Here is a 22,449-nt window from a genome sequence, read left to right on the forward strand (position 1 = left end):
ACCATCCTCAGTCACGTGATCGCTGTTATTCACTGAATAAAAGTCAGCCATTTTCAGGCAGCATTGAGGCGTGGGCTTGTGTGTCTGTTATGACCATACCCTAATCTTACCATGTACCTTATCTTAGGGTATGTGCGCACATATTTTTTTGAGGTTGGTCTGCTCTGAAACCAGCTTGTAAAAGTGCTCAGAAACACTCAAAATAACAAACAAATGCATTTTTATGTAACTACTTGCAGTGCATATGTTCAGTCTTTTGAGTGTCTTTTAACTGTGGCAGGTTCCCGAAGGCGACAAGTTTATAGAAGGAGTGAGTGGTCAATTCTTCAGGTATTACCAGTCCATTCTTCAGGTATTACCAGTCCATTCTTCAGGCATTACCGGTCCATTCTTCAGGTATTACCGGTCCATTCTTCAGGCATTACTGGTCCATTCTTCAGGCATTACCGGTCCATTCTGCAGGCATTACCGGTCAATTCTTCAGGTATTACCAGTCCATTCTTCAGGCATTACCGGTCCATTCTTCAGGCATTACCGGTCCATTCTTCAGAAATTACCGGTCTATTCTTCAGGCATTACTGGTCCATTCTTCAGGCATTTTCTGCTCAGAAAATACAAGTCAACTGCAAGGTTCAAAAGATGCTGTAAGATGCCCGGGTGCTTTTTTGAGCATTTTGCCACCATTTTATACTAGAAAAATCTCCAGTGGTTTCTTCATTGTTAAAAGGAGTTAAAAACGTCCAAACGTCAGTAAATAAAAAAAAAAGAGAAACACTAAAGAAAAAACCCACTGGTTGCCCAAAAGAGCGCTCAGGAAACAACCCAAAAATTGCTGGAAAAAGACACTCCGGGTGAAAACAAAAAAATGTTGGTGATTTGTGAAGCGTCCTACTCTAGGAAAACTAGGCTGGTTCATCCATCTGAAAAAGACATCATGTGACGTCTTTCAAACACTCTGGCAAAGTTATTGAGCTTTCTAATAAAAGACACTTCAGGAAACAGTTTTTTTTCTCCTGAAGCGCCTTTTGTCCCTTTTTTTTTCCCAGTAGTTTCCTGAGTGTTTTTCCAACAGTTTTGGATTTTGTGACGTCGTTACTAATTTTTGTAAGCAAAAACAATAATGAAAAGCTCTTGAAGACGTCCGGGCTTCTTTTAAGCCTTCCCTCTGACTTAGCCTGTAAAGCACATAGCGTTTTATGAGCGGAAAATGGCAGAAAAATGATCAGGTCACTTCTTAAATCTGCTTGACGATTTTAGAAACCTTTGATTAATAGTGATTAACAGACGTTCAAAAGTCTGAACATAAGCACAGCAAGCAGTTTTCACCTAGTAATGCGTACATTCATTCTTTTGAGCGTTTTCTGACAGGTTTTTCAGATTTCCACCTGAAAAAGTCTTTATGTGCACTCAACTTAAAAGGAGTTTTCGGAGCGTTTCCGCTCCTGTCCGGGCGTAGCTCAGTAAATTAGCTTTTGTTTGTAGCATGGAAGCCTTATTAAAGGAATCTGTCACCCCATTTTCGGCCTATAAGCTGCGGCCACCGCCATCAGGGGCTTATCTACAGCAAGGTTCCCCAACTCCAGTCCTCAAATCCCACCAACAGATCATGTTTTCAGGATTTCCTTTGTATTGCACAGGTGAAGCAATTATCACCTGAGCAATACTAAGGAAATCCTGAAAACATGATCTGTTGGTGGGCCTTGAGGACTGGAGTTGGGGAACCTTGATCTACAGCATTCTGTAATGCTGTAGATAAGCCCCCGATGTAACCTGAAAGATAAGAAAAACGAGTTATATTATACTCACCCCGGTCTATGGGTGACAGATACATTTTGCTCCGCAAGAGATGCAAAAACTCTCCGTTTGCTTTCTCTAGAAGCACCAAATGGTTGAGACATAACCACATTACGGGGTAAACTGCGGAGAAAGGATCAGTAAGTGTTCATATGCTTTACATCACCTTCGCAGGGCAAATATAGCTGTATAAAGAGCATTTTAACATATAAGGAAGGTCTCTGGAGATGGACTTACAACCTTGAGATTGTTGATATTGTTCAACAATTTTGGTTCTCAAGTCCTCAGATAGTTCTCTTCTTTCTGTTCTCCATGCTTAGTGTAGCTCACACAGACACACAATTGTTGTGAGTTCATTTTCCCCTTCACCATTGAGGTCTGATGAACTCCCTCTTCTGGTGAAGGAAGGTAGTGAGGCTGATTACCAAGCACCTGAGCAGGATGATGTTGACTGGGTGACGGGAATTGCTGACTGGATATAAGGCAGCCGACGCCCTTCTGCCTTGCTGGTGATTTCTCTGAGGGATTCTAGGAGACCAGTCTGATTCCTGCTCCTCAAAAGCTAAGTTTTCTGCTCTGCTTTTTGCATTTGTGTTTTGGGTTTGTTTTGCCTTGTTTTTCTGGATGTTTTTCCCTGCTGGGGTGAGCTGAATTCCTTTTTGCTCTGTCTTCAGAAAATACCTGAGTACTGATTTAGTCTTTTTGAAGCCTAGCGTCTTCAGGGCTTTTTTCCGATCAGTCTGTTGGCTCTTGTTTTGATAGGGTTTCTGCGGATTGCAGACAGCAGCTTTTCTATCCTGTCCTTTTTAGTTAGCTTGGGCCCCATCATTTGCTCAGCCTATCTTTCTATCTGTGTTAGTGTTTTTTCATCTTGCTTCACCATCATTATATGTTGGGGGCTGCCTATTGCTTTGGGGTCTGCTCTGGGGCAGTTTAGATTTCCCTTTCTGTCTTTAGGCTATTTAGTTCTCCGGCTGTGATCGAGGGGTCTAGGGCACCATAGAACCCCCCCACGGCTACTGCTAGTTGTTGTTGATAGGTTCAGGGGTCTGCAATCCGATAGCTGCCAACTTCTCTGGTTTTCTGGACTTAGCTAGTATTTCTGTTTTTGCCTCCTACGGTGACTCATTCATAACAGAATCACCAGCCATACCGCAGCTCTTAGGGTACTCAATGGCAGGAAAGAATTGTAAAGAAAAAAATAAAAAAGTGTGTATATTTTTTCCTCTATATCTCTGAGGCCGTAGGGGGAATTTTTTTTCTCTCAATGGAGATAAAGCAATTGTCTGATCGTGTGGAGCAGCTCGCTGCGGAAGTGCGGGGAATTTCCGCCTACCTTGCTCATTCACGCTGCTGAACCAAAGATCCCTACTCCTGAGGTGTTTTTTGGCGATCGGTCTAAATTTTTGAATTTCAAAAATAATTGTAAATTATTTTTTGCCTTGAAGCCTAACTCGTCAGGGAGCTCCGCGCAGCAGGCTAAAATTGTCATCTCTTTGCTGCTTGGCGATCCCCAGGATTGGGCGTTTTCTTTGAAACCAGATGATCCTATTCTGACTAATGTGAACGCATTTTTTCAAGCCTTGGGGTTGTTGTATGAGGAACCTAATGCTATTGATCAGGCTGAAAAGACCCTGTTGGCACTGAGCCAGGGTCGAGATTCTGCAGAATTGTACTGTCAAAAATTCCGAAAGTGGTCGGTCCTTACTACCTGGAATGATAATGCCTTGGCAGCTCTCTTTCAGAAGGGTTTGTCAGTAGCCGTAAAAGATACTATGGTGGGATTTCCTGTTCCCTCTGGTCTTGACGATTCTATGTCATTAGCGATTCAGGTTGATCGGCGTTTACGTGAACGCAGGACTGCATGAGAGGTGTTGCCACCTGTTGAACAAGTGTCTGAACCTATGCAATGTGATAGAGTTTTGTCCAGGGAGCAACATCAGGAGTTCAGAAGGCGTAATAAGCTGTGTTTTTTTTGTGGAGATTCCTCGCATATTATTTATGTCTGTGATAAACGAGAGAAACGTTTTGCACACACGTTTTCTGTGGGTGGTGTTCAACCTAAGTTTCTTCTGGCAATTACTCTGATATGCTCCCTGTCCACATTTTCCGCCAAGGCTTTTGTGGATTCGGGAGCAGCCCTGAATCTAATGGACTTGGATTTTGCTAAACGTTGTGGGTTTCCTATGACACCTCTGCAGACGCCTATCCCTTTGAGGGGGATTGATGCTACTCCTTTGGCGAAAAATAAACCTCAGTTTTGGACCCAGGTGGTAATGCGGGTGGCCCCAGACCATCAAGAAAATGGCAGATTTTTGGTGTTGCATAATTTGCATGATACCATTGTTCTGGGGTTTCCCTGGTTGCAAATTCATAATCCAGTTTTGGATTGGAAATCTGTGTCTGTGGTGAGTTGGGGTTGTCGGTGTGCCCTTAGTGAGGCTCCGTTTTTTTCCACCTCTCTTCAGTCGCATGATGTTCCGGACTATTTGGCGGACTTTTATGATGTATTTAGTGAGAATGAGTCTGCGTCTTTGCCTCCTCATAGGAGTTATGACTGTGCAATTGAACTGAGCCCGGGGTGTAAATTTCCCAAGGGTCGGCTCTTCAATTTATCTGTACCCGAGCACGAGGCTATGTGATCCTATATTAAGGAGGCGTTGGAGAAGGGTCATATTAGACCATCCTCTTCACCCTTAGGTGCTGGGTTTTTTTTCGTGGCCAAAAAGGATGGTACATTAAGGCCTTGTATTGATTATCGTGCCCTCAACAAAATTACTATTAAATATCAGTATCCCTTACCCCTGATTTCGGATCTATTCTCCAGAGTTAAAGGTACTTGCTGGTTTACCAAGCTTGACCTCGGGGGGCGTATAATCTTATCCGCATTTAGCATGGGGATGAATGGAAGACGGCGTTTAATACTCCGGAGGGACATTTTGAGTACCTGGTGATGCCTTTTGGGCTCACTAATGCCCCTTCTGTCTTCCAGTGCTTCATGAACGACATTTCCGAGACTTTGTGGATAAATTTTTGATTATCTATCTGGATGATATTTTGATCTTCTCCAAGGATTGGGATTCTCATGTGGAACATGTTCAGACTGTGTTCCGGATCTTGAGGGAGAATTCCCTGTATGTCAAAGGATCGAAATGCCTTTTTGGGGTACAGAGGAATTCATTTTTGGGATTTATTTTGTCTCCGTCAACTATTGAAATGGACCCGGCCAAGGTACAGGCCAATTATGATTGGGTTCAGCCCACTTCTTTGAAGGCCCTCTAGAAGTTTTTGGGTTTTGCTAATTTTTATCAGAAATTTATAGCAAAATTTTCTAGTATTGCCAAGCCATTGACTGATCTGACTAAGAAGGGTGCTGATGTGTTGAATTGGTCTCCGGAGGCTGTTTCTTCCTTTCAGGAGCTGAAGCGAAGATTCACATCTGCCCCGGTTTTGCGGCAACCTGATGTCTCACTCCCGTTCCAGGTAGAGGTGGACGCTTCTGAGATTGGTGCAGGAGCTGTTTTGTCCCAAAAGGATCCTGTAACATCTAAAATGAATCCCTGTGCTTTCTTTTCCCGAAAGTTCTCCCCATCTGAACGTAACTATGATGTGGGGAATCGGAAACTGTTAGCCATGAAATGGGCATTTGAGGAGTGGAGATATTGGTTGGAGGGAGCTAAACATCAAGTCATGGTCCTCACTGACCACAAGAATTTGATTTACCTGGAGTCGGCCAAACGCTTGAACCCTAGACAGGCTAGGTGGGCCTTGTTTTTTACACGTTTTGATTTTGTGGTCTCTTTTCTTCCTGGCACTAAGAATGTCAAGGCTGACGCTCTCTCTAGGAGCTTCTTTGCTGATTCTCCTGTGGTGACCAAGCCCGCTACCATCTTAGGCGAAGGGGTAGTTCTTTCTGCCATCTCGCCCGATTTGAGACGTGCTCTGAGCGTTGTCCCAGTGGAAAGTTGTATGTTCCTGACCAGTGGAAGAAGAGAGTGATGTCTGAAGTTCATTGCTCTGCATTGGCTGCTCATCCAGGTATTTTTGGTACTAGAGATCTGGTGAGTCGGCCTTTTTGGTGGCCCGCCTTGTCTCGTGATGTCAGGAATTTTGTGCAGTCCTGTGGGACTTGCTCCCGGTCTAAACCTTGTTCTCGCTCTAGTGGGTTGTTGATGCCTTTGCCTTTGGACCCATATTTCAATGGATTTCATCTCTGATATGCCTGTCTCTCAGAGAATGACTGTTATTTGGGTGATTTGTGATAGGTTCTCTAAGATGGTTCATCTTGTACTACTCCCTAAGTTGCCATCTTCCTCAGAGTTGGTGCCCTTGTTTTTGCAACAGGTGGTTCGCTTGCATGGGATTCCTGAGAACATTGTATCTGACAGAGGAGTTCAGTTTGTGTCTAGATTTTGGAGGACTTTCTGTTCCAAGCTGGGAATTCAGTTGTCCTTCTCCTCTGCTTTTCACGCTCAGACCAATGGGCAGACGGAGAGAACAAACCAGACCTTGGAGTCGTATTTGAGATGTTTTATTTCCGCTGATCAGGATGATTGGGTTTCATTTTTGCCCTTGGCCGAATTTGCTTTAAATAATAGAGCTAGTTCTGCCACTTTGATGTCACCTTTTTTTTGTAACTTTGGGTTTCATCCTCGATTTTCTTCAGGGCAGGTGGAGCCTTCTGCCTGCCCAGGTGTTAACACTGTGGTGGAGAGAATGCACCAGATCGGGGACCAAGTGGTAGATAAGTTATCTCTCCCAGGAAAAGGCCCAGCGGTTTTCCAACCGACATAGGGCCATTGGTCCCCAGTTTAAGGTTGGTGATATGGTTTGGTCATCATCAAAAAATATCACTATGAAGGTGGCTTCTATTAAGTTTAAGCCTAGATTTATTGGACCTTACAAGATTTTGGAGATTATTAATCCGGTCTCTTTTCGGTTGGCTCTTCCTGTCACATTTATAATCCATAATGTGTTCCATAAGTCCTTGTTGAAGAGGTTTGTTGAACCAGTAGTTCCTGGGGTGGCACCTCCGGACCCTGTATTGGTTGAAGGTAACATGGAATATGAGGTAGAGAAGATACTGGATTCCCGTCTGGCTAGACGGAGACTCCAGTATTTGGTTAAGTGAAAGGGTTATGGTCAGGAGGATAATTCCTGGGTCTCTGCCTCTGATATTCATGCCAAAAGATTGGTGCGTGCCTTTCATCGGGCTCACCCTGATCGCCTTGGTGGCGTGGATGAGGGTTCGGTGACCCCTCCTCAAGGGGGAGGTACTGTTGTGAGTTCATTTTCCCCTTCACCATTGAGGTCTGATGAACTCCCTCTTCCGGTGAAGGAAGGTAGTGAGGCTGATTACCAAGCACCTGAGCAGGATGATGTTGACTGGGTGAAGGGAATTGCTGACTGGATATAAGGCAGCCGACGCCCTTCTGCCTTGCTGGTGATTTCTCTGAGGGATTCTAGGAGACCAGTCTGATTCCTGCTCCTCAAAAGCTAAGTTTTCTGCTCTGCTTTTTGCATTTGTGTTTTGGGTTTGTTTTGCCTTGTTTTTCTGGATTTCTGCCATTCCCTGCTGGGGTGAGCTGAATTCTTTTTTGCTCTGTCTTCAGAAAATACCTGAGTACTGATATAGTCTTTTTGAAGCCTAGCGTCTTCAGGGCTTTTTTCCAATCAGTCTGTTGGCTCTTGTTTTGATAGGGTTTCTGCGGATTGCAGACAGCAGCTTTTCTATCCTGTCCTTTTTAGTTAGCTTGGGCCCCATCATTTGCTCAGCCTATCTTTCTATCTGTGTTAGTGTTTTTTCTTCTTGCTTCACCGTCATTATATGTTGGGGGCTGCCTATTGCTTTGGGGTCTGCTCTGGGGCAGTTTAGATTTCCCTTTCTGTCTTTAGCCTATTTAGTTCTCCGGCTGTGATTGAGGGGTCTAGGGCACCGTAGAAACCCCCCACGGCTACTGCTAGTTGTTGTTGATAGGTTCAGGGGTCTGCAATCTGATAGCTGCCAACTTCTCTGGTTTTCTGGACTTAGCTAGTATTTCTGTTTTTGCCTCCTACGGTGACTCATTCATAACACACAATGCAAAGACTGAGTCAACTTCTCCCCTTTTTATCTGGTTTCAGGTGTGATTTTCATATTGCCCACATCTGTTACTTGCCACAGGTGAGTTTGAGTGAGCATCACATGCTTAAAACATGCTTAAAACAAAGTTGCTTACCCACAATTTAGGAAAGTTGCCAACAATTTTGTCTGGCCTGTTTTGGGGGGTTTTGTGTGAAATTATGTCCAATTTGCCTTTTTTTCCCCAGTTTATTTTGTGTTATTTCAATACACACAAAGGAAATAAACAAAATGTGTGGTCGTAAAAATTTTCTGGGAGTAATACTTCATTATCTGGAACAATTTAAAGAATACCAACACTTTTGGCCATGACTGTATACTACTCTGTATGTCCCTAGAATCTGGGACAAAAGGTAGCAAATGTGGTGCATATCGGCACATACTATGCCATTAGGTTTTAAACCTATTTCTTAAAAAATTAGGTGGGATGGTAAGGTCCTGTCTTGATGTTAGACTTTGTAAAGAACATACATTCAAAATGCTCCACCAAATTGGATGTGGTATGGATTTGTTTTTAATCTATAGAAATAATAACATTGAAAATTTTCCAAGATCCAAATCTGGAGTTTTGAATTTTCTCATTTTGGACTATTTATTTTGCTTTAAACAGTTTGTTTGGCATAGAGTTTGGATCTGATGGAGAAAGTTTCATGACCACGTGTTCCAGAAAGTGAAGCCATCAATAAGTGGTGTGAAGTTAGAAAAAAAAAAATGAATGAGAAAACCAAAAATTCAGCAACATATCCATTATGATTATGATAGATCACTATTACCAGTACATTGGAATTTTGCCTCCAGTAATAAATGTGATTACTTATATTCTAAAGCTGCCCACAGGATAATGCACAAATATTGTTAAAGAGCCAGAGATCAAGCTTGACTGAGGGTTATTTGCAAGGATAAAAGCATACTGAGCAATAGAGGTTATTGGTAGCAATCACTAGACTGGATTTTCTTGCGCATCTGATTAATGATTTTCTTTATTTCAAGTGTTTTTTTTGTGCCCTTGGTCTTGATTATTGGTCATTAGCACAATATTGTACCGATTATATAGAATAATAAAAGGTAAAATTGACTACAAGTGTTGGATCAATTTTAGGCATTTTTATATATCCTCAGGATACATGACATTAATGTCCAATGTGGATCTGTCACGCTGGACACACACAGTGGGATGGTAAAGGGGTGATGGTAGGCCCTACTAATAGGGAAATGAGGAATGGACACCCCTAAGCTCAAAGCTGAGCCTGACCCTGCACTCCACTAACGCCCTACGTGGGTCCTTCCCCCCATCGCCATCAGGAACCTCGTCCTTCGCTGTCACCTCACACTGCCCTGGCCAGTGCACTGCCTGGCAAGGGCGATAGCCTCACCACTGCAGATACTATGACTCAGGGGTCAGTTACAAACACGAGACTGACGGGGTGATAACACAACTTAGCTTTACAACTTCCTCTGCTGCAAAGCACCGCACAGCAGAATAAAGGCACCAGGATCACGAACTCATGAAACCAGCTGATACACCACAGCAGCCAGCCAGCTTCTTACTCCAGGCTTGGTCACTGTAGATTGCGCTATCACCGACAGTCAGCAGATACATCAGGTGACTATTTAAAGCAGGAGTGGGGAACCTCGGGCCCCCGAGCCATTTACGGCCCTCGATGACCTTTTATCAGGCCCCTGGGCAGATTCTCAGGGACCGCAGTGCTTGGGCAGGGAGTTGTATTTTGATTGACACCAACTCATTAATTTCTTCTTGTCTATTAGCACACACATGCAGTGTTCACTTCCTGACACTGAAGCGCATGCAATGAAAGATTATGTCCTGGCACCAGTGCCAGAGTTTGTATGGCCCCCGAAGGATGGAATAAATATCCAAATGGCCCTTGGAAGAAAACAGATTCCCCAGCCCTGATTTAAAGGATGGTGGGAGAGGTCACCACCCACATCAGCTGACCTAGCAACTCTGCAGTTGCAGCAAGGGAAACTGACATTAACACCCTGTCAGGAAAATGCAGTTGCAGCAAGGGAAACTGACATTAACCCCACGTCAGGAAAATATGAATAATCCCTAAAGTTCCATGTACACTTTCAGTGCTCGTGCTGCCCCCAACCCCTCCCCATTACGTTTGTGCAGTGTAGCACTGAGCTCTCATGCTGCAGTCCTTTCCCCCAACCTGCCTGTGCGTAATTCTACCCCACTCTTCCCCTCCCTTCCTCACTGCAGCTAGACAATACTAATGACTAGTTAAATCCGGCTTTGTTTAAGCACACGTTTCTTTGTTCATTTAAACTTGAATTTAACAACACAGAATAGTCATAGGGACAGGATAAATCTATTTCCGGAATCGGCATAATTAAACTATTCACAGCAGCGTTTTGTAGCTTATGTGGACGCCAGAAACCGAGAAATGGATTTCTGCCCGCCAGCATCACCCTGACACATCATGCCTGGTCTTAAATGAAAGATAATGTTGTAATAAGAAAAGTGATATCCGTAGTCTCTTTCCGAGGTTTCCACCCAGACAAATAGAAGTTTTTAAGAACTTTTTAAAAGGGGGCGTATATCCTCTAGCTCAGCAAGGGAAAGGTATAAATCTAGGATGATCGATTAGGAAGTGGTCTTTTGCCTGGAGAATCAGCTGCAGGAAGCTGTGCATTTGTACTCATCATTCTGGGAAGTTTCTCCTCCCCATCCACACGGCATACCAATGACTGAGATGTGTAAGTTCTTATTTTAATCCCTTTTATTTCTAACTGTCTGCATATACTGTATTTTGTCTCTTTTGTAACATCTTTTGTATGTTATTATTATTATGCATTTATATAGCGCCATTTATTCTATGGCGCTTTACATGTGAAAAGGGGAAATATAGACAGGTACAATAAACACGTGTAAGTCAAGGGACACACAAGTACAGAAGGAAAGAGGACCCTACCCGCGAGGGCTCACAGTCTATAGGGATGGGTGAGAATACACTAGGAGAGGGTAGAGCTGGTTGTGCGGTATTTTTGTAAACACTGCCTATATTTTCTGGAGAAAATCTATAAAATTTACTAGTTTGCTTTCCTTGCTCTATGACCGGACCGGACCAAACGAGGAGCTTGTGGCAGCAAAGTGTTCTGGGGGATTAGGGAGACCCTGGCAGTGACGGAACGGAGGTTTATGTGTGTATTTGCTGCCTGAGACTGGGGATATACACACCGTCCTCACTGCAGAGTGCTCAATAGCCAGTACACAGCAAGGCAGCCGTTCTGGCGACTACTTATCCTAGGTGTAGTTCCCTGACTGACCTGAGGGTGAGGGGGTGTCAGAGATTTGCAAGTTCCTAACTGGAACTGGAAAGTGGGATAGGCAAGTAAATCCCTGACACCCCCGCTGGCCTGAAAGCAAAACAAAGCTTTAAAAAATAGTGGAACCACAGCTGCCACGAATCCAAAAACAGATTGTGAAGGGATCCTTTTACAAAACAGGGATCTTTGACTTCCATCTAGCTTGACCAGATGATGATCGACAACCAAATCCAGATGGAAAAATAAGTGGAAAGGTGGCCTTGCATGTGCGTAGGTCTTTCCATTCTCTTCTATGGGATACACAGAAATATTCGAGCGAGCACGGTCAGCTTAGATGGGCTTCATACATCTTTGAAGCATGGTGTTACAAATCATTAAGGGATTCGTGGCAGCTATGGGTCTGCAGAAATTTAAATGTTTTTTCTTTTTGGTCCAGAAATAGTTAATGTCAGTCTCTTCCTGGCATTTCTTTTAGGCTGGTCAGCTGATGTTGGTTGGTAACCACTCCCACCTCCGTTTAAATTGTCACATGACCGATCATTGTCGGTTATAGAGTTTTGTTCTATGCAGTCCAGCTTGGTGTGTGGAGCTCGCCTGTGACTGTGGTATTGCTGCTGCGGGAGTCCTGTTTACCTGGTGCCGTTTTCTCTGCTGCTATGGAGCTTAGCAACAGATTATGAGCTGAGTAGGAGCCTTTTTGTCTGTCCCTTGTTTGACTCTTTCCCTGTATATATAATCTGCAGTGGTGAAGCTAGCATCCTTGCCGGCCAGTGCACTAGCCAGGGTTAGCAGAGGTGATAGTCAGGGACTGGGCATGTGACAGCGGCGGGGGGAAGGACCTGCATAGGGCGTTAGGGAAGCTTAGGGACAAGCACAAGTTGGTGTCAGGAGGTGTCCCATCCCCCCACTCCCTACCGTTAGGTCCTTCCTCTCCTTTTTCCATCACGTCATAATTATACACTTTGTGCAGTATTAGGCAAGTTGTACTTGAGAGGATTCCTTTTATTATTGAACAACAACTATGTTCTCAATCAACCCAAAAGACTCATAAATATCAAAGCTTAATATTTTTGGAAGTTGGAGTGGGGTTTTTTTTAGATTTGGCTATCTTAGGCCTGTTTCACACTTCAGTTTTTTGTGTCAGTCAAAATCCGCCAAAAAGGCAGAAAGCGGATCCGTTCTTAACTGATGTGAACGGATGCCACCGGATCCGTTTTTTTGACGGATTCGCCGAATGAAGAATTTTAAAGGAACCGCTGCCCGGGAAGAGGAGAGAGAGAGACTGACTTCCTTTCTCTGGGCATGCGCACTGTAAAATGCAGATCCTGCAGCAAAAAAAACATTGCAGGGTCCACCCAGACATGTCGGCGGACGCAAAAAATTTGGCGGATCCGCAAAAAAACGGATTCAACGGATGGCCATCCATCATCCGCCGGTAATGCAACTCAATGGGGAAAAAAACGGATCCGCCAAAAAAAATGGCGGATCCGTTTTTTTCAAAAACCGGCGGATTTTGACTGATGGTCAAAAACGGAAGTGTGAAACAGGCCTTAGGAGGATATCTGTTTGTGCAGGTAACTATTACTGTGCAGATTTATTAGGCAACTTAATAAAAACCAAATATATTCACTTGTTTATTTTCACCAGGTAAACCAATATAACACAAAATTTAGAAATCAACATTTTTGCAATTTCAAGACTGCTGCATCCCTCTGCAAGACATCTCACAATTTTTGACTTTTCAGAGTCCGTCAAATCTCTCTTTTGACCCATTTTGCCAAAGGAAAGGAAGTTGCCTAATAATTAAGCACACCTTATATAGGGTGTTGGTCATTAGACCACACCCCTCCTCATTACAGAGATGAAAATCACCTGATTTACATAATTGGCAGTTGGCTTAAAAGCCTAGACGGCTTGGAGTAGAACATGTGTATAAAGGATGATGTGATCAAAATACTCATTTGCCTAATAATTCTGCACACAGTGTATGCTGGGATTATGTACATGCTCAGTAGTGAATCAGTGCGTGAGGCAGTGCTGCGGGGGCGGAAGTCATGGAAATTGAGGTTTTGCTTACCGACTCCACAGCCCTGGTGCAAAGTCACCTTTCAATCTATTTTTCCACCTAGATTTAGTAGATAATTGATGACTCATCATTCAACCTAGATGGAAGTCATAGTACCCTTTCTGGAGATAGCGGAAGGTCCCACATTTATCAGCCATTTATTGCATATTTACTGAAATTATATCAGACGAAGGCTATGTTCATTCATTGCTTTTTTGCGTTTTCTGCAGCCAAAACATGCTCTCTTAGTAGTAAAAAAGCTACTTAAAAAAACAAAGTTTTGCTGAGTTTTCGTTGCATTTCTGGAGCGGAATATATGTGTAATTTATCTACAATACATGATTAATAAAGTTAGTTACATTCATAAAAAAAGCAGCAAAAATGCAGTGTTGTGGTTTTTCCAGTGTTCTTGCACTTTTTCATTGCTTTCTCTGGGTGAAAAAAAACACTGCAGAAACCATGAAAGAAGTGACATGCTGGGGTTGCTAAAAAAGCAGGAGTTTTCCAATTCAGTCAGGAAAAAAAGCAAAATTGTGTATGAGATTTTTGAAATCTCTCCAGCTTTTGCTGGTACAAAAAACCCGCAGCTTTTGATTTGCATAAAAAACGCATAATAAAAACCTGCTGCTTTGCAGCGTGTGAACGTGCCCTAATTGTGCTGAATTTGGCAATCCAGTCTAGGAAAACTAGGAGACATGTCCTGTGGTCATCACTCAACTTTCTCAACCAAACTGGATTTTTTAACGCCTAACAGGATGGCCACCAAGTAATACTACGCTGCCCATACTGCTGCCACAGTAGACAGGCCTGGCTTGCCATGGTTTCCTATGTCAAAATCAGTTGTTTGCATGGAGTTCAAGAGCCTGACCCATTGCCATCTGTGGTGAGAGTTAAAAATAACCAAACCATAACTAGAACTAGCTTAGGTCCCATTGATGATTTTGCGGCTTTTGTGCTACTTTTCCGAGGAGGCTTGGATTCACATACTGTTCCATTAATGCCTGCTTGCTTTTCTTCAGTCATGTCTGATTATGAGTGATACATTTGAGCGTACGTCAATTTATCCAACTAATCAAGAATTTGCACTACAGAATAATAAAGTCTTTCTGCGCAATCAGCCGCCATTCTTCCGTAATGTCAGTGTAGAGCTTTCCATGGAGTTGAAATGTATAATCATGCTTCATTCCATCTAATTTTGCATCTTGTTTTAATGATTCCTCTCAATTGTGTTGCCATTTTAGCCTTGAAATCTCCGAACTTGGCGAGAGCTTTGGAAATGAACCGGTCGAGTGCAGCCGCTTACAATGAATGCCTCAACTACATCAACGTTGACAATGGATCTCTGTGGAATGAAAGTGATGGCTCCAACACCTCTCGGAGGACTCTGAATCGACTCTTCATTGGTGCCCAAAAGCAGGAGCCCAATTATGTAGCCATTCCGGCTACTATATTTTACAATCTTCTCTTTCTTTTCGGTATCTTGGCCAATGGACTAAGTATCCTTACTTTAATGAGAAATGGTAGGATGAAAGTAAGCGCGGTCCGTTTCTATCTCTTGAGCTTGGCCTTGGCCGACATCTTACTTCTATTAACTATTCCAGTGACTTTGTACAGGTACTTCTGGCAATATTACCCATGGGCTCTATCCGACACAGTGTGTAAACTATATTTCATGATCAGACAGGTCTACTGTGCCACCACCAGTTGGACCATCATTGCATTCACTTCCGAGAGATATTTTGCCATATGTCATCCAATGTGGTCAATCACCGGACTTCGAAAATCCCGCATGGCTTATTTATTGGCCTTCATTTGGATTCTGTCGTTCCTTAGCACTATACCTGTGGCTATTGTGTATGGCGAGTCTGCAGCGTGTATCCTGGACTATACCGCAACTTCTCGGGATAAAGTTGTTCTCGACTCCACAGTGTGTGAAATGCTGGAACCAAAGCCGTACATCGTTTACAAAAGCATTATGCAAACCCGGAGCATCTTGTTCTTTGTGGTGCCCTTGGTGGCCATCATTATTTTTCATCTCCTAATCTTCCATCACTTCACTATAAACCACAGGCAGAGAGAAATGATTGGGCTGACAAGAACACATTGGCAATTTTCTTCGAAGCATATGAACCAGCCTCATAGTCGCCCACTCTCAGAAAGGAAGGCGCGACAACTTTTGGGTAGGTGGCATGTTTAGAGAAAAGGTGAATCCTCAGGGGTGTACATGCAGATCATGTGGCTCCTTTAGTGTTCTCAGAGCACTTTTTAGTTCCATCCTCTTTATAAGGGCCCATTCAGACATCGATAGACCGGTGGCCAGTCCGGGCATTGGGGTCCAAGATCACACCGAAATACACGGACATCTGAATGAGCCTTAACTGGGTGTTGAGATCCTGTACAGGGTTCTGCTCTATAAAGGAGCTGCATTTTTACTTGTCAATGGTTAGGAAATGGGTGCAAGGGTCATGGAAAAAGCGTGAAGGTGGAAGGAAACTGAAAATGCCAAAAATTGGAACCATGATAGGTACAGTATTCAACAGTAATTTCCTTCCCTCTTTATTGCACAAAGGGGATCGCTACGTGTGTACAAGGATCTCTCTTAAAGGGGTTTTCTGGGACTTTAACATTGATGGCCTATCCTTAGTATAGGTCATCAATGTCTGATTGTTGGGGGTGCGACAGCCGTTGCTATCTGCCCATCAGTTGTTTGTGGTGTCGGCCGAAACTGCTCAGTTGTGGAGCTGCACCACACAGCTCTGTTGACTGTATGGTGGCCGCGGCTGAGCACTGTACATCTGCTGCCTATTGAAATCAATAGAGGGTGGATGTGCAGTACCCATCCGCGGCCACTATTCCATCGATGGAGCTGTGCAGCTCCGTAACTGAGCAGTACTGGCTGCCGCCGACACCGAGAGCAGCATATCGGTGGCGGTGCCAGGTGTCGCACTCCCATAGGAGGCCATCAATGTTAAAGCCCTGAACAACCCCTTTAGCTCCTTCATTCGCATAACATAAATCACACAATGCGTTAACGCTTCTTCCACATATTTTTCTTATTCAAATGTAAGCCATAAAACATTAATTTCTTCAATAAGGCAAAAGATAATACAATGCCAGCAATTAAATATACGTGATAAAGAACTTTCTCAAACTTTACGATGCAGCATGATTCGCAATCTTAGCAGAGACCAAGCATGGAGTTGGTTCAGTGTGCACAACCACACCCCATTGTGACAAGCCTGATGAAGGGCTTTGTTCTCGAAACGTCACCATGGCGTGTGGTTGTTCGCGCTGAATCAACTCTATGCACGGTCTCTGCAAAGATTGGGAATCGTGCTGCATTGTGAAGACTGAGAAAGTTTTTTTTTTTTTCAGGTACTCGGGATGATTATATCTATTGATCTTAAGGCTGAGCTCACACGAGGCTTTTTTTCGCGTTACCGCGGTGGTTTTAACCGCGCGATTTTGCCGCAAAAACGCGAAAAATAAGCATCCCATGCATTCCTATGGGATTCCGCAATGCTGTGCTAATGCTGCGGTTTTTACCGCGGCGGAATTGCTTTGCGGTAAAAAACGCAGCATGCTCATTAATTTCGCGGAATCGCGGTGATCCCGCACCCATAGGAATGCATTTTTCTGCTTACTTTCCGCATGTGGCTGTGCACACCATGCGAAAAGTAAGCAGAACATTTGCGGATGGTACCCACGGTCCGGAGGAGAGGAGACTGTCCTTTGGGCTTTGGGTACCATATCCCTGTAAAAAATAGAATTTAAAATAAAAAATATTGTTATTCTCACCTTCCGACGTCCCGCGCAGCCTTCCCACCTCTCTCCACGGTCCCGGTCCCAGTAAGCCTTTGCGAGCGATGACGTCCGTTCTCGCGGTCATCGCGAATGACCGCGAGACGTCGCGATCCCGCGAGAACGGATGTCATCGTGGTAATTGTCGCAAAGGATTACTGGGACCAGGAGCGTGGAGAGAGGCGGGAAGGCTGCGCGGGACGTCGGAAGGTAAGAATAACAATATTTTTTTTTTATTATTATTATTTACATTCTATCTTTTATTATTGATGACGCATAGGCAGCCTCAATAGTAAAAAGTTGGTCACACTCGTCAAACACTATGTTTGACGAGTGTGACCAACCTGTCAATCAGTTCTCCAAGCGATGCTACAGATCGCTTGGAAAACGCTAACAATTCTGCAAGCTAATTACGCTTGCAAAATGCTAGTTTTTCCGCGGGAAAATCGCGGGAATTTAAAATGCGATTTTCCAGCGGAATTGAATTCCGGAACTCTCGCTGTAATTTCCGCGAGAGTTTCGCTACGTGTGAACCCAGCCTAATATTTCACTCAAAATCAGATTAAATTCATGGTCATAGAGTAGACATGGGCTGATAGATTTGTAGGAATCTGGTCGATCGGCCAGGTCAGACGTCACTGGCTACTTGACGTCGCTTACATTTCGGGATCCCTGCTGCGGCTTTTGATTGATCAGCTCTGCTGCCAGACTTCTCTGTGTCACACCGCAATGATGCGAGCCTGGCTACTGAAAAGCTACGCCAGTGATCCCGAAAAGTATGAGATTCATGAGCCTCCCATCCAGCGCCTAGAGACTACTGACCTAGCTGATGGACCAAGAATAGTTCCATCCATCTCTATTTTGGAGACCTTAGACCCACAAGGTAAAATTGTAAAAAGTCATTAAGTTACTAAATAAACCTTGTACACAATGTAACAAATAAATCCACTGTTTGCCACGTTCATGCAATTTTGAATCCAATAATCATTTCTTGCAACAAATGCAGGAAAAATCCTCTCTAGCAGCTCAGACATAGAACAGCAGGTCAGCTTGTGTCCCGGTGTAACAGGTCAGAATGTACTCCGTCCCAGACTATACCCGGGGTTAAAGTGGTCTAGGCCAGAGTATACCCCATCCAGGCCAGAATATACCCTGTTACACCAGGGATTGTTCTTGACGTAGATACAGAACCTGTGGCCTCAAATATAGATAGAAAATATTGGCCAAAATTAAGGCTTTTCGAGGGAAAGATGAAAATTAGATCTCATACTTTGTTCTAATGAGGGGTAACACCCTGAAACATTGTGTCTGCAAATTGAGATTCTGGCTTATTTATATATTATTGCAAAGTTCGTTAGAGTCAATATTGACTTCAAGGATCGCTGCTTCCAATAGGCAGCGCTAGAGTTCAAGTCCTCTTCCTCTCTAAAGACATAAAGGGACATGTATGGCTTATAAGTCTCCTCACTCTGACATGACAGGCTTGTCACTCTCCACAAGGAGAAATGTTGCCCCTTAGGATCGAGGAAAAAAAACAAAATGTACCGTATATAAGAATTAAATTTATTTTCCAGATAAAGTGATTTGCAGATTATTTATCACAATATATTTATGACATGGCGTCAAGTTGTCTGAAAGCATTGGAACCATTTGGAAAACTCTTCATTGATAGAACCCTGACAAGCAGCTTTAATTTATTTCTAAAAATGTCAACTTTCCAAGCAAGTGATAGGTAGAACCTGAATATTCTGAACTGAATTCATCCTTTGCTGGCACAAAACCTGGTGATACGTTATTTTGTTTAATAAAACTACATCCGGCTTAAAGAGGTTACAATTTTAGCCCAAAACAGCGCCACTCTTGTCTATTGGCAGTGTCCGGTATTGAAGCTCAGCTTTATTTAAATGAATGAGACACAGCCCACAAATAAGCCATATATTCTATACACTGTACATATGATACAGCTTTCTAGAATATTTCTCTCTTTTTACAGGTGCAGTGGTGGCGGCTTTTTTCCTTTGCAATTTTCCCGACACGGCATCTTCCCTCATGCAGATCTATATAGATAACTGGAATACATATGTCCTCAAGGTCTACACCTTGCTGAAGACTTACCTCTCGCTGCCACTTTGGTACCTCAATAGTGCTCTGGATCCAATCCTGTTTTGCATTTCATCGACATCTTTCCGCAATGCGTGCAGGGAGACCCTAAAGTCACTTCTCCCATGGTTAGAAAAATCTACGGATGCTACGGATGGACCTCACCAGAACTACCAAGCTTCTTCTGCCCGGTCTGGTGGTTCTTCCCTGGCGTCGGCACCCAGCACACGGTCAACGTGGACCCTAAATTCCAACGAAGGAGAACCAAAGGAATTTTTGGGACAGAGTCGAAGCAGTGACCCCAAACTTATGTTTTGTAGACACCTCGACGTGATGGAAACGGGGGACTTCTCCGTGCCTTAGGACCTCCATTTTTTTTATTTTTTAAAAAAAGAGCAAATATTGAAAGGGGAAAATAATGTGCAATTTGCATGATTGTCACGTAATGAGCTGGAACGTAAGAAATTGTGGAAATGGCCTTCTTTTTTTTTGCAACGTTTTCCACAGTCTGGGTTTAATTGCATGGTGGAAGAAAACAAGACTGGAGAAGAGATATCACGGCCATATTTCCACCAGGATTATGTGAGACCAAATTACTGTCATTTCATTGAAATGGAATCTAAGGCTGCTCCGTAAATGCATTTTAATTTCAGACGAAACAAAAAAACATAATTAGTGCATCTAATGTTGATTGCCTTTTTTTTTGCTTTTCAGGACATATTAGTGGTTTCTCGTTGCCTGGAATGGCCTGGTGACGCTCTTGTTGCTTTTTTTTTTTGCCAATTCTGTGTTAGGAAATGTCATTTATAAGAGCTTCAACTGAAAGGGTCGCTCAGTCTTACTATCTTGATGACCCGTCCATTAATATCTGATCGGTGCAGTACGATTAGCTGTTTTGTGAATGTAGCAGGGCAGCGGCCTTTACCTAGTGTCGCAGCTCAGCTCCTATTGAAGTGAATGTACCAGAGACTGGCTACTACACAGTCAATGGGAGCTGTGCCATTCCGCCTCCATTCGCTGTTTACATCCGGCCGCCACCAGAGCTGAAGACAGTGGAAGGTATATTGATGATAAATTTAGTAACGCCTTTATTGGTGAAGTGCACCTCCCTGAGACTCGTGGGTTTGGTGCTATGGTTCCTGCAAAAACTTGGGGATCAGTTACTTTATTTAATATTTTGTATGCCCTCCAATGAGCTGCCATTGAAAAACTAATACTACACTATTTGCTCTATGTGAGCCAAGTATGGCACTCTCCGAGTGTTGTGTGACATTTAAAGAATTTGCTCACATCAATGAGACTTCAGAAACCCCATGCATGCTCTTGCTTTTTTTTTTTCCTGACTGAATTTTAGAACTGGAGCGCTTTTTAAATCCGCAACAAGTCAATTCTTTCAGAAATTTTTCCACCCATGGAAAGCAATGAGAAAGGGCAATAATGCTAAAAAAACAACAAACGCTTTCACAGTTAATTTTATTGACCCCTTCACCCCGGTTGACTTTCCGTTTTTGCTCCCCTTCTTCCCAAAGCTGTAACTTTTTAAATTTTTTCGTCAGTATTGCCGTGTGAGGGCTTGTTTTTTTACGGGGCGAGTTGTACTTTTGAATGACACCATTGATTTTACCAAATAAAACCCATGGACCCGTGGAAGCGCTAGAAAAGCGTGAAACGGCCGTTGTCAGCTTGTAACACTCATGCCACCCCTACTCTGACCTGACATGTATTGTATGTGTCAATAAAAGAGATATACTTCATCCTGCTGAGTGCGACCTTTCCTCTACATGGATTCAAAGATTCGATTGCTGCGAGGTCAAGCACCTGGGAGCCCTGGATGACAGCTTGCTGCCAGACACATACCATCAGTTGATACATGATAATAGCGGTGCCGTCCGCCTTTTCTACTTTCTCGCATGTTAATACCCGGCACTTGGGAGCGGAGCGTGCAGCCGCATAGCAATACATGGAGCTGCACGCTCTGCTCCCGAGCGCAGGGTATTAACATGCTAGACTCGTCCAAGTTTCTCGCATGTGTGATCCCGGCCTTATTGCGTCACCATTTTTCGGGATCTAGGGCTGGGTGATGGCTTTTTTGCGCCCCGAGGTGACTTTTTTACTGATACAATTTTGGTGTAGATACGATGTTTTCATTGCCTGTTATTGCAATGTTGTGGTGGCAACCCCCCCCGTAATTCTGGTGTTTTGATTCTTTTCTCGCTAGGCAGTTTAGCGATCTTTTTTAAAGAATTTTATTTTCAACGGGGCAAAAGAGGAGGGGGGGTGATTTGAACTTTTTTTTAAAAAACTTTTTACTGTATTTAATTGTCCCCTTAAGAGACTTGAAACTGCGATTGTCCGAAATCAGCCATCAAGTGTTGGGAAAAATGTGGGCTCGGCGTGTGGTCCCCACATGGAAGTCAGGGACACGGCTGATGATGTAAATATTCGCCATCGGTCGTGAAGCGTTTAAACAAAGCACAAATGTAATTTCGCACTAAAAAAAAAACGCTGCAAAAAAATGTTGCAAGATCTGTTTTGAAAGGAGGATTTTTATTGCTAAGAGAGCAGGTATTGTCTGCAGAAAAAAAAATGTATGTGAACGTAGCCTTACTGTATCTTTAGCCTTTCGGGATTTCATGAGGATTCTAAGGACCAGATTTTTTTTTTTTTAAATATGTCCTGACACGGAAAAGTTTTTCTCATGACTGTATATAGCAGTAACATTGTGTCAATTGATATAAACTATATATATTGGGCTGGACAATTCCTTCCTGTGATACACGAATGATCATATTTCTCAATAATTAATACAGAGGATAAGAAGCAGAGATCCCTCTGACAAAATTTGCATCTTATGAAGAAAAAAGGTAGGACGGGTTACAATACATTCTGTCCAGTTGTAGTATTAAAATAATCAATATTAGATTGGTGGGGGTCCAATACCCCATATCAGATTGGTGGGGGGCCAATACCCCATATCAGATTGGTGGGGGGCCAATACCCCATATCAGATTGGTGGGGGGCCAATACCCCATATCAGATTGGTGGGGGGCCAATACCCCATATCAGATTGGTGGGGGGCCAATGCCCCATATCAGATTGGTGGGGGGCCAATACCCCATATCAGATTGGTGGGGGTCCAATACCCCATATCAGATTGGTGGGGGGCCAATACCCCATATCAGATTGGTGGGGGGCCAATACCCCATATCAGATTGGTGGGGGTCCAATACCCCATATCAGAATGGTGGGGGTCCAATACCCCATATCAGATTGG

General features: G+C 43.5%; 1 protein-coding gene across 1 annotated transcript; it reads left to right on the forward strand.

The window, feature by feature from the left end:
- Positions 1 to 14,550: 14,550 nt before the first annotated feature.
- LOC141056061 (neurotensin receptor type 1-like) lies at positions 14,551 to 21,776 on the forward strand. Its single transcript, XM_073552727.1, has 2 exons — positions 14,551 to 15,454; positions 19,069 to 21,776. The coding sequence occupies exons 1-2, from the start codon at positions 14,551 to 14,553 to the stop codon at positions 19,536 to 19,538; spliced, it is 1,374 nt and encodes a 457-aa protein (XP_073408828.1). The 3' UTR covers positions 19,539 to 21,776.
- Positions 21,777 to 22,449: the final 673 nt, after the last annotated feature.

Source organism: Dendrobates tinctorius, unplaced genomic scaffold (assembly GCF_039654945.1).
Source record: "Dendrobates tinctorius isolate UK_male_01 unplaced genomic scaffold, ASM3965494v1 ptg000196l, whole genome shotgun sequence".
In the NCBI taxonomy this organism is placed as follows: domain Eukaryota; kingdom Metazoa; phylum Chordata; class Amphibia; order Anura; family Dendrobatidae; genus Dendrobates; species Dendrobates tinctorius.